Source organism: Nothoprocta perdicaria, unplaced genomic scaffold (genome assembly GCF_003342845.1).
Source record: "Nothoprocta perdicaria isolate Ctin4 unplaced genomic scaffold, notPer1 scaffold_193, whole genome shotgun sequence".
NCBI classification, from domain to species: domain Eukaryota; kingdom Metazoa; phylum Chordata; class Aves; order Tinamiformes; family Tinamidae; genus Nothoprocta; species Nothoprocta perdicaria.
In genome coordinates, this window is record NW_020455127.1 from 1,019,312 (window position 1) to 1,035,372 (window position 16,061).

The following is a 16,061-nucleotide window of genomic DNA, read 5'->3' on the forward strand; positions in this document are numbered from 1 at the left end:
TTTTGATACTAATATTCATGTGATAAGAGCTAGAAATCATAAAAATCTCAGATAGAAAAAGTGAGCCTAGACTCCACAGGGCCCCTCCTAGCCTCTAACTGCTCCTCAGGCCACCATGTGTAGCCCATCATGATGGCAGTGGGCACCTGAGGTGGGCACCTGGCTSCTAAGAGGCAAACAAGACAACCCACCCTGAGCAGTTCTCCATCACTCTCTGCTGCAGCATAGCAAGACACCTCCATAGCTCATGGCTATCCCTTGGAAGACTGCAGGAAATTATTTTCATTATGCTGCTATATGGTAGTTGTGAGATCTATATGCTATATGTGCTATATGGGTGTGAGATCTCTGTCACAAATAAGACAGAGCTGGAGCTGCAACAGCTCCCTTGTGAAACCAACCTAGAGAAGAAACCGTGAAACCTTCTCCCTTGTCAAGGGCAGTCGCAGGCCTGACAGCCACTGGAGCAGGAACCTTGAGGCAGGAGAGCACAGAGGCTCCCTGCAGAGAAGGTCAGACGGGCATCCATGGGGAAAAGGAGCCTTCTACGAAGCCAAGAAATATTGCAGCAGGTGGATTTCTCCAGCTGACACAGGCTCTGAGCTTGGCTTGTGATGCAGCCCAGGTAGCAAGAGCTGCTTTCAGGCAGACAAGCTGCTTTGCTGAGCTCCCTGGACTGGCTCTGGGGCTATGGGCTAACTCCTCCCGTGTGGGGCAACGTGGGGGCATTGGTACCTGGTGAGGGCTTCAGTATCTGCTTAGGTTCAGCCAAGTGTGTGACAATTTGCTCATCAGGAGATGACAGCTCTTGTAGCCTTCAGCTGCAACGCTCCTGGTGGCAAGGAGTTTCATCCCGGAGAAAAAGACCTRTTAGGTCTGTCTTACACTCGCATGAGTGTCCCAAATTTGAAATAACCATTGACTGAACAAGTTAAGTGAATTCCTCCTTATCTAATAGTAGCAGCAGATTGACTTAATGATCATTTCTTGGTATTTTACCATCTAATCTGCTGCTTCAGGATTAAAGGAAGGTTTATAGAGTTGCAGGCAACTAGAGATATGCAGGGGTCATCCTCGCCAGTGGTACTGCTTCAAAGTCCGCATCAACTGCTATATAATTTTKGCCCAATTACATTAAACAGGAGTTAAAAGATGCATCCCTGACTAATCATCCCTTTCAATCTCAAATGCCACTGATCCGTTTTCCAACTGGGTAATCTCAGCTCAAGATTAATCTCAGGCCACAAAGTAGCAGCTTTCCTCTTTCTGCTTTCATGGCATCATTCTTACTACCTTCCTTGATTTCATATCACCTTAGCTACCGAACTGGGAACTCACCTGCCCTGATGCTGCCCACACCTTCCTACAACAGGGATGCTCTTTCTCCTGAGCCCAGGTGAGGAACCCTCCTGAGCTTCCTTTATGCTTGTGGCCACACATCAGTGAAACTCTCCCTGCCAGCCACTAGACACATCTCCTCCCCTAATCTGCCTCTGGAAATGTGAGGTAGAGCAAAAAAGTTAAAAAAAAAAAAAGAAAAAGCCCCTAGAGCCAAAGTAAAGCCAAAGAAGAAAATGAACGTAATTAAAAATTAATTTCAGTATAATGATTTAAGCATCCCAGCACAACAGGCACCATGCTGCTGTATGTTTGGCAACGCAGGGAAGACCTTTTGGGCTCCCTGCCTTGGGAACTGTTGTCAGTTTTAATAAGTTTTCCCCTGCAGCTCTGAGCAATGCTAATTGAACAGTACAGAAAGCCTGCCTGCTTCTCACCGGGCAGAAGTACATTTGCTGTAGGACCTTCTGTCACCCTGTGCCGCAGCCGAGGAGGAGAGGCATGTGAGATGCTGGTGGATCACTCACCTCACCACGTCTCTGCTGAGAGGCAGCATCATTTCTAGCCAACTGCAAAGGAGATGCTTGGGAAAGACACTCAGGAAGGCCAGGTTGCAGGGGTGAATTCAGCACTCAGTCTCCACAAAGCCACAGCATCGCTCTTTAGCCTATTGCTACAGCAGCCATTGCTAAACTTTTTGAAACGCAACAAAATGTTCGTTCCTCCTCAAGACATGTGCGAAATGTAAGAAGGCATGTGCCAGCGTCTTCTGCAGCTCAAGTGTTGGCAATGCTAGCTGTGGGCATACGGCACAGCTCCCGGTCCCTCTCTCACTGGCTTTGCCAAAGCCTAATCATCGTGTTTGCTTCTGCTCCTTCCTCCCAGATGCTCCCTCTCCTGATCCTTTCCTTGAAGATTATGTGTCTCTTCAAAGAAAACAGCTGCTTGCCAGGCTCATGTGTTCTGTTCCCTCTCAGTTCCCCCAGCATCTGGCTTTCCTGCAGAATGGTTTTCAATATCTCCTCTGTCTACCTCATTGAAAGGCAAGCAAGCCTTTCTCCTGAGGAAGAARGCAGCAACAAGCACAAAGCGTTTTTGGTTAAAGCCACTTTAATTCCAAGGCTTGCAAAGTATGCCCAGTACCTCAGAAAGGCAGTCAACTCTGCCTTTGAGGCACCAGATACACAGGATCGTAATGGATCAAGAAACTCTGGCCAAGACCCTTGTAACAACTTGCTCCTGTGAAACTCTCCATTGGGTCATTGCATCTAAGCATCAGGAGCAGGACTGATGTTTAAGATCTTTTCTTGACCAGCAAGCTGCAGCTCAGCCCTCTCTGGAAATATGAATGGGTGAGAGGTGTCCTTGTTTTGTGGTGCCACAGGCATGGACCAGTTTCCTTCCCCAGTTCACCAGCCATCTCCTTGGCCTTGAAAAGCCTTCACAAAAACAGAAAGACGGCTAATGCTGAGCTGCTTAACRGACTCAAATGCCTCCATCTAACATTTCTTTGTATACTGCCCTGTCCCTTCTACATAGCAAAGTTGGGAGCTGAAAAGGCACATTAGAAGCATCACATCACATTGCATCACACCTTCAAACTTTGTGCCTTAATCACTTTATGAAATTCAGAAAGATGTAGCAATAACTGGGCATGTTGTCTGCATCTCCCTTTGTGGCTGTGGAAAACCATAGCCTTCCCCAACCCAATACGTGGAAAACACGCTCTGACAGAGGCCACTTACCYTGGAAGCACCAACACAGGAATAACAGAAAGTTTTACTGCATGAAGGTGTTAATTGTTATCGTGCCAGCACCAACTTTACTAATTTACAGCCAAGTTCTAAAGGGATTTTACTTCATTCTCTTTTTGTTTGAGCAGTGCCATCATGCTWACAGAGCATGCTTAGGGCAGGGTGCTGGCATGTGCTTGCACATCTTTAATAAGCTGAACAGTAAGGGCTTTAGTACCAGGAAAGAGATGAAGGTCCTGGTGAATTATGTAGATCACCCGAGACAACCGTAAATAAAACCATTAAACTTGCCTGCACCATCACTGTTTTGCATACATCTCGTAGTGCAGAGGCAGTCTCTCTGAAATTACTGAGAGGAAGGTTTAAACATTTTATTGAGACTGGTTTTTGGAAATAGGCCTTTGCCTGCAAGGATAGGTCATGGATCAAAAATCAACAGGGCTTGGGGGGAAAAAAGCTATCCAGTGTTTAAAAGCACCTCTGAAACTTACCTAGAACTGATCTTTCTATGCATAAAAGCATGATCTGAAAGTCCTGTAGACTTAGTTGGTTTAGAAAGAAATGGAATACTCCCCTGGACCATTTTTCAGTCTTCAGCAGCTCTGGCAATCCTGCACAGCCACAGCACAACAGACATAAGAACTGGCACTCGAGGCTTGATGCAATTTGTCCTGTGCACTGGGTCAGAGGAAAGGGATGKATTGAGAGGGTGCATGAATGGGTGAGGAGGTGACACACCTGAAAGAAAGAATACAGTTTTGCGACTGACCAAGTTGACTTTTTTTTCTCCTGTAATGCATTTTAAAGCTTATCTTTGAAACTGATGAAGGGACTGCAMTACTAAAATAGCTCTGAAAGTAAGTCATCGAGGAGAATACTGCCGAAATGGTCTGAAGGGTGCAGCACTTCCCATTTAACACAGATCCCTGCCACTTTTTCTCACCACCAACAAGAAAACCAAGGAGTTTTCTTAATTTAAAGTTACACTACAGGTCACTGAGAAAGTGCTCCAGAATSTAATGTTTTTGTGTTGCCCTATCTTGTCCCTGGTCCTTAGAGGATGGAAGGTAATCAAGGAATAATTCTGGAGTTTTCTGTGCTAAGTGAAGGTAACTTAGCACAGATTTTTTTTCTCTTCTTATTTATTTCAATTTATGCTTCTTCTTGGAAGGCAGGGAAGAAAACAGTTTTCTTTACACATAAGCATAACACTACTTTTGAAAGAAACTAGATCTCTCCTTGGAAGAAAAAACTAACAACTTTCTAGATTATCATGAAGAAGTTTACTTTTATGATGTGAGCCAGGAAGATTTACAGCATGACAGGAAGATTGAAAAYCCATGTAAAGCGTAACACAGTGCTGTGGTTTCAGAGATAAGTAACCACAGCAGGGAAACTGAATGAAGACAAACCAACCCACTTGGTTGAGGGGAGGATCTGATCAGTGTCTATAAATACCTCAAAGGAGGCRGTGAGGAGGATGGGGTCAGCCTCCTTTCAGTGGTGACCACTGACAGGACTAGAGGGAACAGCCACAAACTGAAGCACCAAAAGTCTCACAGGAACTTARGGAAAAATTCTTAACATTGAGGATGACAGAGCCCTGGAAGGGGTTGCCCAGAGAGGTTGTGGAGTCTCCTTCTCTGGAGATCTTCCAAACGAACCTGGATGCCGCCCTAGACCCCGTGCTCTGGGTGTCCCTGAGTGTGCAGGGGGGCTGGAGTAAATGATCTCTAAAGGTCCCTTCCAACTTTAAGGATTCCATGATTCTATGAAGAATAAATTGCAGATCAATTTCTAAATTGGTTTAAGGCCAAAAATGATTGTATTTTTCAAAGCTTAATTCACACTGTTGTGGGGAGAGCAGGTGAATCTTTAACATTTCCATTTCTGTGATGGCTTCTTAAGTGTCTTAAGGAGGCTCTTTCTCAGAGATGTGACCTCATGGGTCACTGTCCTCCATCCGGCTGCTGCTAGATTAAGTTGCCCAAAGAGATCTTGAGCTCTGCACTCAAACTCAGCTYGGTCATACACCACAAAGAAGCAGTTTTATGAATAAGAAAAGTTTTTATTGTTGCTTTGTAACAAAAGACAGAATAAAAGGGAATGTGACATAACTAAAAAAGATTTTAAAAGTCAGTTTATTTTTCCCCTAAATGCCTTTTTCTATAATTTCCACAGCTCCTTCTCACACAAACACTTTGTTTTATCATAGCAGATCGTGTAAAAGAACAGTATGTTAGTTATCATCCACACACTAATGTGTGAAGTCTTAGTCCATAAAGGTAGAAGGGTAGAGAGTAAAAACAAACAAACAAAAAAATATCATAAAAGCACACCTCTAAAKCAGGACATGGTTCAAATATACGCTTTTCTTTCCGACTCTAATGCCACAGATTAGGACTCCCTAAGGCAAAGCCTGGCTGAGCTGGACAGCCTCTGCCTGTCTCCGAGAACATCCTGCTCTGTATACGGTCCTGTGTGCCTCAGAAAAAGCAGCACTTCCACTCATTTCTCTCCAGAGACACTGATGCTGTCAATGGTCACAAGGAGAAGCGTGTTAAACTGAGGCAGGGTCTCGCATCAGGGAGCTGCATGATGGAGACCCCAACACCATTAGGATTTTTTGTAAACAAACAAATGACATGGAGTATCTTTTGAGGCTGGAATGAAAGTCCCAAACAGTTGCTGAGCTTCCTGTCAGGCAGCTGCGCTCATTTTAAGTATATGCCTTGCTTCTTCCTCAATCTCACGTTCAGCAATTCTGTTTTCCATCCCAAAACCCAGCAGCGTGTAACTGAAAATAAAGCTGTCCGTGCAGGTCTTGTGAGCTGTTCAGCTCCTCCATATCCCCGGAATGTAAGAAGTCCATTAACTGAAGGGTGCTCTCTAATAAGATCTCCTTTCCCGCATGAAGGGAGGATTTAACTGCCCAGCAGGCCCAGGTGGCCCTGCTGGAAGTCCAGGTTACAAAGTCCCATTGCGCAAGGATGAAACCTGCAACCTTCCCGCCTTGGCAGTCCTTCTTCTCCCAGTCTTCCCCGAGCTCACTGGCCTGGTTTTGCGCTTGCCGGGCCCTGCAGCGCCTGCCTGCAGATCAGCTCTTTCAGCTGCTTCAGTTTATTGTCTCTTAGGGCATCTCGAATGGCAGCGAAAAAGCTGAAGTAGTGCTGGAAGTTGTGCATCATGAGCAGGACACCAGCCAGGAGCTCGTTGGTCACCAGGAGGTGATGGACATAGGCTCGGGTATGTCTCTGGCAGCAGTAGCAGGTGCATCCTTCCAGCAAGGGCCCAAAATCCTCCTGATACCTACAGAAGAAGGAGCACTGGGTTATCATGAAAAGGCAAGACGACATGTTCAAAAAAGAATATCCAGAGTTACTAGGCAGCCTTTGCAGGGWCCTCAGTTCCAAAGTCCCCAGGGCTGCAGGATGTGCTGATATCCAACCCTGCTGGGGAAATGAAGGGCTCAAAACGAACAGCAAAACACAATGATCCTCAGACAGCCTTTGACAGGCTTCTGTCCTTCAGCTATGCCCAAGTACTTCTGCTGCTGCCGTGTTCTGAAAAACCCTGGTGCTAAGTCAGGCAGCTGATGGTGCTCTCACTCGCACACTATCGCCCGATACCAAGCCAGAACTTCCCAGCACTTTCCATTCAATGTCCAGATGTAACTTTTTCCAACGCTTTTATGTTTCGTGAGTCTCCTATCCAGCTACTGACCACATGCAATTGAATACAGAGGAGAAATCCCTCATATTCAGTGACAGAGCTACAGATACCCTTCTCCAGGTCACCCACCTTTTATCCTTCAGAGAGATCTCAAACGGTGTCATTTCGGGATCAGCTCCGGAGATTTCACTCTCGTCTTTTTCAGCACTGTTTTCCTCTGCRTTCTGGATCCCATTTTGATTTAAAACTGCTTAAAAATACAAAACCACAGGCATCGAGAGAAAAGTTAGAAATGTGAAACTAGATACTTCCAGCCACTCTCTTGCCACAAGTTTCCATCGCCTTCCCATACAAATCAACTGTTTTCATTTAATTATCACAGATTACTTGAGACAAAAACAGTTCTAGATCATCAAAAGGAAAAGAGACAAGGAGAAATTGATGTCCTAAACCTAAGAGCTAGAAGTGAAACAGCAGAACAACTTTTTGTTGCTCTGCTGAGCCGAATTCTTAATAAAATATCAAAAATATTTTCAACCTGAACTTCATGCTAAATGAAATGCAACTACCTGAACAAATTTTTGATTTTCTTGAGACTTTGTTAGGAAAGACAAGCAACTCATCTGTATTCAATCATTCTACTTCTCATGCTGTGGCTGAGATTGATTTTTTTTTTTTTTGGAGCAGCTGAAATCATGAGGCTGGTAGCACTGACGCAGAACATAGCGATTCCACATCTGTTTTTCCACCAGTCTGCCTTAAATTAAAAAAAAAGAAAAAGTAATCCCATAATTTTGCAGGTTTGTATCTTTTTAGGCTTGTTCTTAAGTAGGAGACACCTCTGGAAACATTAATATTATTGCTGTTTGCACAGTCCATGTCTACTGAGTGTTACATAGACATAGAATAGAGACTGTCCCTATGTCTAGTTACAAAACTAGAATATTTGTTTTAAAAATAAGGTGAGATATTTTTAAAACCTTTTCTTTTTTAAAAAAAAAAAAGATAAACAACACCAAAAAGTTTTGGGGTTTTGTTTTGTTTTTAAAGAGAGGTGCTCAGCACAAAGAAACAGGTTGTTCTTGCCTGTTCAGCTGGCAGTGGGTGTTCCAAGCACAAAAAGGCACTAGGCTCTACCCAGAAYGCAAAATGTAAAATTAAGTCCATAAAGAGATGACTGCTTGAAACACATGTGACAGGACTCACGTAAGCGTCTATTTTATATCATAATGAATTATGAACATCGTATCATGGTTCTGATACTAACTAATAAACACAAGAACAAGAGGAAAGCATCTAAAGAAGCAGGGCCCCTGATTTTCGTCAGCTAAAAGGGATGGAATTTCAAAAATATGATATTAAAACACAGATTCAAACAGTTCTAAGGACGAAGTGTCTTAGATTCCYCACTTAAATAGGTCCAGTTTTCACTGCTAAGGCTAACAGAAAATTTGCCAATTGTGTCAAACAAGCAGACCTGTTGGGAGTTGATAAATACAGCTAAGCCCATAAATGCCTCTGTTCAAGAAGTGTTTGAGAAATAAGCATATTTTGCCTAACCAGAAACYCAGATTTCAAGTTCTCTTCATATTTCCTCCGCAAATATGCGCCCTTCAAGAACAACACTTGGCAGAGGTCATCCATTTTTGCCAGTTGTTGCTGCACTTGATTTCAAGGCCAAAAGTCAACTACTACAACAGGAGATTCTTCTAAAGCATCAACTACACTTAGCACAAACCAAGTGATAGTCAGGACTACGCGGAGCACTTCCAGACCACCGAGAAACTTACCCGCTGCTTCAGGATTGGGATGGCAGTCGTAGCTGAAAGACAAGGCGCAGCCTCGCTCTGTCACCTGGTAGGGGAAGAAGCTCTCAAAAATGTCCACTCCTCTTTCTATACACTCAAGCACCTCATCCGGTTTGCCTATCCCGTGGATGATTCTGTAAGAGAGGCACAAAAGAGATTTAAAGCATTCTGTGTAAAAACAAGCTGGTATCCCAATGAAAAGATACACATCTAGCTTAATGCAGCAGCTGCTAAAGAAAAAGCAGTTGGATACAACAATGATCATTCAGATTGCTGATCACATCCATTTCCCACCATCAGTCTACCAGCAGACAGTAACTGTGTATTCCTCCATCTCAGGAGGCAGCACTGACCCCTCATTTACCAAGCAAAACTTCATTGTGCTCATTATGTTTGAGGCGATTTAGTTTCTTTAACATCCACATAAATATGTTCAAGATTCACCTAACACACCTTAGTTATGTTTGTGCCTGTGCTAACTACCAGTTTCCAGATATAGGGATTCCTTGGCTTGGTAGCTGCTAGAAAACAGAGTTTTAGACTTCATTATCACAGAATCACAGAAGTGTTGAGGTTGGAAGGGACCTCTGGAGATCATCTAGTCCAACCTCCTGCTCCAGCAGGGACACCCAGAGCACGGGGCACAGGGCGGCATCCAGGCGGGTTTGGAAGATCTCCAGAGAAGGAGACTCCACAGCCTCCCTGGGCAGCCTGTGCCAGGGCTCTGGCACCCTCACAGGGAAGAAGTTCCTCCTCACCTGAGATGGAACTGCCTGGGTTTCAGCTTATGTCTATGTTTCAACTTATACCTGTTGCCCCTTGCCCTATCACTGAGAAAATTTGGCCCCTCCCTCCCTACATTAGCAGTATGGCAGGTCAAAAAACACAAGCGTTTCAGGTGACAATCACATTGGACGACACTTGGAGGGTCACATGGGGAAGGCTGCACTATTGAGAGATGCTTTGGAAAAAGCAAAAGCTTCCTTGGTTTATTTCTTCCTGCCTCTCTCCAGTCTACCTACTCAAACGCACCTTTTCACTCACACGGGTGCCCTTTTCTCTCCAAATAACATCTCCAACTCTCCAAAAGAGACAACTCACCCAGTAGCCTGGGCTGTAACATCTTCTGGGAGGTGGCATGAAGAGCCTAGAGGAGCCCAGCTGATCGTCACCAGTCAAATGTCTCCTAACAGAGGCCCTGCTCTTAGCCAAATTTCACTSGCAGCTTCCCTGAGGGTAGGTGAAGTGGGAGAGAACAGAGCAGCACCCGCTCTCCCGCAGGCGCGTGCCTTTGCTTGCTGCATGCAATGAAAGCTAATGTAGGGCAATGATCTAAACAGATAATTAGCMAAATACACAGGGGCTGCTAAATGAAGTCACAAGGTGCCATTTTCAGTCACTTTTCTAAGTACTCCAATTAACCTGATGAGCACAGAACACGGATGGGAGAAGACTTTACAATACGAGTTTCTCACGTTTCATGTTCCCACAATAGGAACAAAATGATACTTAGTAGTTCAAGAGGGTAGCTCTGCACATGCAATTAAAACCCTGAATAAARCCTGTATTTGCACAGGTAAGGAAAAAGACTCAAACCTGCATATGTTTTGCTGCTATTGAAGCCGAAAATAATTTTACCGCGAGACTTCAGCAGCTGGAGAGATCTGAAAGGACTGGACAAGTGACTTTCACACAATCACTTCACCATCAAAGCTGCCATTTCTTGGATGAAACACATTTTTTTTTCTTGTCTTCTGGAGACTTTCACACTGGGGTAGAACCCAGCTGCAAACCAGCTTCTGCAGCCAAGGCAGAGAGGGCTGTTTAAGGCTGTGCAAGCCCCCCTAGGCGACCCACCTTCCTCCTTACAGAGAGGTCAGGAACACCTGCCTTAACCAGACAAGCAGGATATTTGATAGACGAGGCAGATGCCCTGGCAGCCACTGGGCTCAGCTGAGCAGACTGGACTCTACTGCTCCCAGGGGGACCTTCCTAACACAGCTCAGTCAGACAAGATGCAGCAACACAGCAAACCTCCTAATTGTCAGGAAAACTCAAACCCCAGGCACTCGTAGGGATGAACAAACRGCAACACAAGACACAGGCTTTGGAATTTCATTTCCTTTAACATCATTAAGCTGGAGCAGTGCTCAGCTAGCAGAGGGCAGCACAGCTACAGAGAGACAACCGAGCAAGTCAGTCCCTCTAGGAGATGAAGAGAAAAATACCAATCCAAGAGCAGTAGTAGCAGMAGCAGCAAGAGCAATTCAGAACATGAAATCAGGAAGCTCAACCCAACGCTCACAATTCTCCCACCTCTGAACCACTAGCAGTCATTAGCAGATTTTTTGGGGAAGTTTTCACTCGCCCTGTCATCTGTAAGAGTCAAATATTCTGTTCCTACTGTCCAGGCTCCGGTATGGATCAGACAAGCACTTACTATCACTCAGAAARCATACTGCAAAAACCATATTATACCAGTCTAACCAGAAAGCACAGTTATTTTGAATTCAAATCTTGTGAGTATTCCCCAAACACAAGGAATATTTACATCTACACCATGAGCACGGCTCAGTGCTAATTACAGCTAAAAACTGAAATGAGGGCTGAAGTCTGCAGCCTGAAGTGGCAGGGGCCATGCAGGCTGCCACTCACATGGTGCTGTGCATGAGAATGGCTCTTTCCTAGAGCAGTTCCTCCTCATACACTGGGATGAGGGATGACTTGGCGGGTCACCCCACAACTCACCTCGGTTTGTCCTCGGGCAGCTCTGCCGTGACAGCAGCGATCAGATTCAACTTGGTCTCCTTGGCCATGGCTGGTCCCTGGAATCCATCTAGCAGAAATCCGCCCACGGGCCGCTTGGCCGTCTCCCTGGCCGATCGGAGCCTCTCTTCCAAGACATCTCCACCTTCAATCACCCCAATCATTACGCTGCCCTGTAGCTCCTGGTCCAGGAGAAAGCTACAAGTGTTAGAGAAGGCACTGCCACAGGCATCCAAAGCATCTCCTCACTTCTTTACACCTCACTTTCCAAGGAACCTTTCAGAGCTACGGTGTTTCATCCCAAGTAGGATGAGCCACCACACAACACAGTGAAGTCTGGGTATAACACAGCAATGGGATTAAGAGAGAACAGACTCTGCTTCTGCCCCTGACATTGAATCACTGAGGATTTTGTGTTGTTCTGCCCATCTCCCCGCCGGAGGCAGTAACTACAGATCATCTTTGCATGTTGCCTTTTGTAAACATCTCTCAGCACTACAGGAACACAAGCTGCCGCAGCAGAATGCAAAGCAGGCGCTAATAGCCAGGCTGCCAGACACGGCAGCTCACACTGAACTGCTTTACAAGGGATAAAAATATCAGCTTCAGTCACAAACATGCTCCTTGCCACTACAGACCCAGATACGTCCCCTTTCATCAGAAGGGGATGGTGTCTCAGACCTGCTGGAGGAGAGGAGGAACAGCACTGGCAAGAGCAYTGGCAAGCCCTGGCAAATCCCTTGCACCTGCTACTGGGGGCACTGCAGAGCAAATCAAAGCTCTTAAGTGTCAGAGCATGAGTTGTCTCCATCGGAATGAGATCCTGCTTTGGCCAGGTATGCGGCATGAAGGCAAGTGAAAAACCTCCACTTGAGTCTAAAAGCAGAATAAAATACACACAGCACCCTGCAACTGATAGAGAAATATGTTGTGCAGCAGGACACCAGGGGCAAGGGGAGAAAGTGGCAGAAAACACGGGCACTGTGCTGCTGGTCGTGCCTCCTCCAAGTCCAGCCGCTGGGCATTCCCTGAAAACACGTAACATTTCTTACTAAGTCACATCCTTGGGCTGGCCCAGGGTGCAACACAGACGGAAAAGCATCTGCCTTGCAGCTCCCACAGATATTTTAGGGACCTTACCGGTGATTTCTCCAGGAGCTGGAGGCATTCATCCAGGAAGGAGAGAGACCTATCCACGGATTTCTTGGCTCGTTTCCTCCCAACTTCCCCAGAAACGGTGTCTCCATCAGAGATGCACTGAAACCAGTCGGGCTTGATGACACGTTGCATGTCCATGAACTTGGAAGCCGTCACTTCCATGCGCCCTGAAGTCCCCCACAGGGACACTGCCTGTCAAGGAAGAACAGGGATGAAGGTTTTTGACAAAGACTGACAGACCTGGAGGGTCAAAGGACAGGAGGGGTGTACTAGAATAGCAGATGCTGGCATGTAATACACTGGAATAAGCTCTTCAGGATCATGGCTCAGATCATCAGATGCCCTTGGCACAAGGAAAGGAAGGAGATTAGTGGGTGATTCGTGATTTTTGGGGTGTTCTTTGATGAAGCCATGGCACACATTCACTTCTCCCTTTTTCCCTTTGGGCATCTCCCCTTTCACACCTCATGACTACTTAAGGGTATTGGGGAGTCAGAGAGCAGCTGGCCTACAATTATCTGAAGTAGTAGAAGTTAAAAGCAATCAAGATTTAATTCCTCTCAAACTTGTATTGTCCCTCTATTAGTGGCCACAAAGGCTGGCTACAAGAAGAATATTCTCACTAATATTCTGTCTACAGAAATACTACACCACAGAAATGCCAGATGGAATGAACTAATTCCTCTCCCGAGCAGAGAAGCCTCACAATCCGTGTGAATGTGTGTGTGTATTTAAAGCACACAGACACACCAGGAAAAACAGAAGCACATTCCACAAYTTGATGTAATCAAATAGTGTTATTTCAGATCTCAAAACCAATCACTCAGAAAAGACTGAAATACTGCGTGGAGAAGAAACACACAGCCTCAAACTCCAGCAAGCTAAGAAATGGCAGGTATTCTCCGGGAATGTAAAAAACAAATTAAATCTCCTCACAGGCTTTCTGTGTTGTGYGCACATACAGGTCTCAGCTTCATCATTATCCCCATTTTAGAGCAAGAGAAAAGTAACTGTGCGGGGTCATTAAATCATACAAACACATCTGGATTAGCAAATATCATTATTCAATTCACACTCAGCTACTGGAGCCCCTGCAACTAGGTAAGAAGCTACCCTATTTCATCCTATTCTGTGTGTGTGCACACAGACATGACAGTTCCTTCTTGTGCATTTTTGTTAGTCTTTTGACACTGTGGCACTAAACTTGAAACCTGGGYTGAGTCACTCAGAAGTTAGTTCTTTGTGTTTGCAAATCCATTAGTGATTTAAATTGGGAAAGGATTTAAAAAAAAAATCAGAAATATGAAAGTACTGTGGAAACTTTTTTGTAGGATGACAGTTTAAATGAATTCTCCTGGCATATGCCAGAGATCAGATTAAACAATTATTTATCAAGAATCACCTATTTCTTTGTTTTCTCAGGAGACCAGTCAAAAGGATTGTGTAATTTACACTGTGTGACTGTCTGTTCATTCCTCCTATTACTTTCAGCCCTCACCAATTAATTTTAACTAAATTGGAACAAGACAGAGACAGACAGAAAGACAGATAAAAGTCTGTAATTACATTTCATAGAAYCATAGAATGCCGAAGGTTGGAAGGGACCTCAGAGGTCGTCGAGTCCAACCCCCCTGCWCACACAGGGTCAYCTASAGCACGTGGCACAGGGCTGCATCCAAGCGGGTTTTAAAGATCTCCAAAGAAGGAGACTCTTTTTCCATAAGTCTTCCATAGAAAGTAGCAATGCCAAAGGCAGAGATCCCCAAAATGCAGCAGCTGTATAGTGTTCTGCAGCAGCACTCTGATCAGTCAGTAGCTTCAGTAGCTGCTGTCTCTTACATGATGAGGGTGTCAAGGAGCAGCTGGAGAATCCAGGAACTGGCAAAGACCTGCCAAGCTCCCTACTTCTGAGCTGCTGAGCCACTTCTCTGTAGGAGTGTGATATTCTTCCCCTTTGTGGACCTCTAGTGGATTGTAAAAGCAAACATGTAGGGTTTGAGTTTACTGTTTACAGCAATCACCGTAAGCTTGCTCGACTCACAAGCCAAGACACGCACATTTTCTCTTACCACCACCTATGAACCATAAGAACATCAAAGCCCAGAGCTCTCATTCCTCTCTGAATTGCCCCTTAGCTGTTAAGAAAGCCAGAGAACAGACTGCCAAGTAAGAAAATGTTCTTACAGAAACTTGGAGTGAATTCTTTCAAGTCTTCACAATAGATAGCTTGTATATACCTTGTTGGTGTTGTAGCCAGAGGGGCAGGGGGCAACCGGGTCTTGGAGGGAGCAGTACAGCACCGTGTCCGGCATGCCTGGGAACAAAGAGAAGGAGAGCTCTGGGAATCAAAAAGTAGCTAATGCAAAGACTTGGTATGTGAATACACAAAAGGCAATGAGCACACACYCACAAATGGGCACATGTGTTCTTCTGTAGGACTGACAAAGAAAGGTATTGTTCACTTGAGTGCTCAGCAGCAGAGTCAGATTTTTACCCCAGCTTTACAGAGCACAAGGAGGAGAGGACAGCAAGGAGGCAAACCATAAAATAACATCCTCTGATTGCACAAGCTACACAGGGCCTCTTACACAGAGATTTTAATTGATATTTCTTGTTGATTAACACTTCTCCCAGCATCATTTGCCAGCCGCACGTAGCAGCTGATTCACTTGACCACTCAACTGATATGCTGAGGAAACATGGCATTCAACAGGCTAAACCAAGGAAAAGTGCTAAGCCTAAAATTTTAAAGTAAGGACATCACATCATGAGAGAATGTATCAGCTACAGAAGGCAGAAAAGCATCACCGTCTCTAGATTAGACCCTTTAAATGTGATACAGTATGTCTCAATGCCACGCAGTCTTCCCTTCACAGTCACTGCAGTTCTTAAAGGCTCTGAGAAGTTTCAAGAGGGATTTTCAAATCATACTGAACAAACTGTCCCATTTCAGTTAAAGCTTCCTGAGAAYTGGGTGTCTGGTGCATCTCCCTGGAAACACATGCAGAAACACAACACATATTACCTATAAACTTGGCAGCTCCTTCTTTGTATTCTTCCAGGACCTCATGAATTTCCGCCCTGCATCCAGGCACAGAAACATAGTAATTAATCAAACAATGACGCAGAAAATCAGCGGCCTGCATAACCGCAGCCCCCTTCCCTTACTTGCACGCTGCCCGAACCCAGSCTGGGTTTGGTGCCAGGCGCTATCCCCTGGCTGGCAGGGCCCAGCACAGCTCTGCCACGGAGGCAGAGGGGGCTTACACCCGCGACAGCACCAATTCCGTGCCCAAAGGGCCCGTTTTTGCCCACAGCSAGCGGGCCGCACTGGGGGTCCCCGGCGCGCCCTGCGAGGCACAGGCAGGAGGCGCAGAGCAGGGCCGCGGCGCCCCTAACACGCCCCGTAACTCGTTACCCCGCCCGCCTCCCCTCCCAGCGCCCCGTTATCGGCACGAGCCGCCGAGGGCGGCGGTTTCGGGGCCCCGCGGCGCGCGCCGCTCACTCACACGGCGGGCAGGGCGAGCTGCGCCACGGCGGGCAGGCCGCGCACGGCGCGCAGCGT

At 45.8% G+C, this 16,061-nt stretch overlaps 2 protein-coding genes across 2 annotated transcripts in view; one reads left to right on the forward strand and one right to left on the reverse strand.

Moving 5' to 3' along the window:
- Positions 1-5,431: 5,431 nt before the first annotated feature.
- Positions 5,432-15,619, reverse strand: QTRT2 (queuine tRNA-ribosyltransferase accessory subunit 2). Its single transcript, XM_026037239.1, has 7 exons — positions 15,522-15,619; positions 14,734-14,810; positions 12,479-12,688; positions 11,321-11,520; positions 8,555-8,706; positions 6,894-7,011; positions 5,432-6,401 (listed from the first exon to the last, which is right to left on the reverse strand). The coding sequence occupies exons 2-7, from the start codon at positions 14,806-14,808 to the stop codon at positions 6,140-6,142; spliced, it is 1,017 nt and encodes a 338-aa protein (XP_025893024.1). The 5' UTR covers positions 14,809-14,810; positions 15,522-15,619; the 3' UTR covers positions 5,432-6,139.
- The window catches only part of CCDC191 (coiled-coil domain containing 191), a 19,351-nt gene continuing 18,096 nt past the window's right edge, over positions 14,807-16,061 (forward strand). The window contains exon 1 of the mRNA XM_026037225.1: positions 14,807-14,848. Coding sequence (XP_025893010.1) covers positions 14,807-14,848 — 42 coding nt within the window. The remainder of the gene's footprint in view (positions 14,849-16,061) is intronic.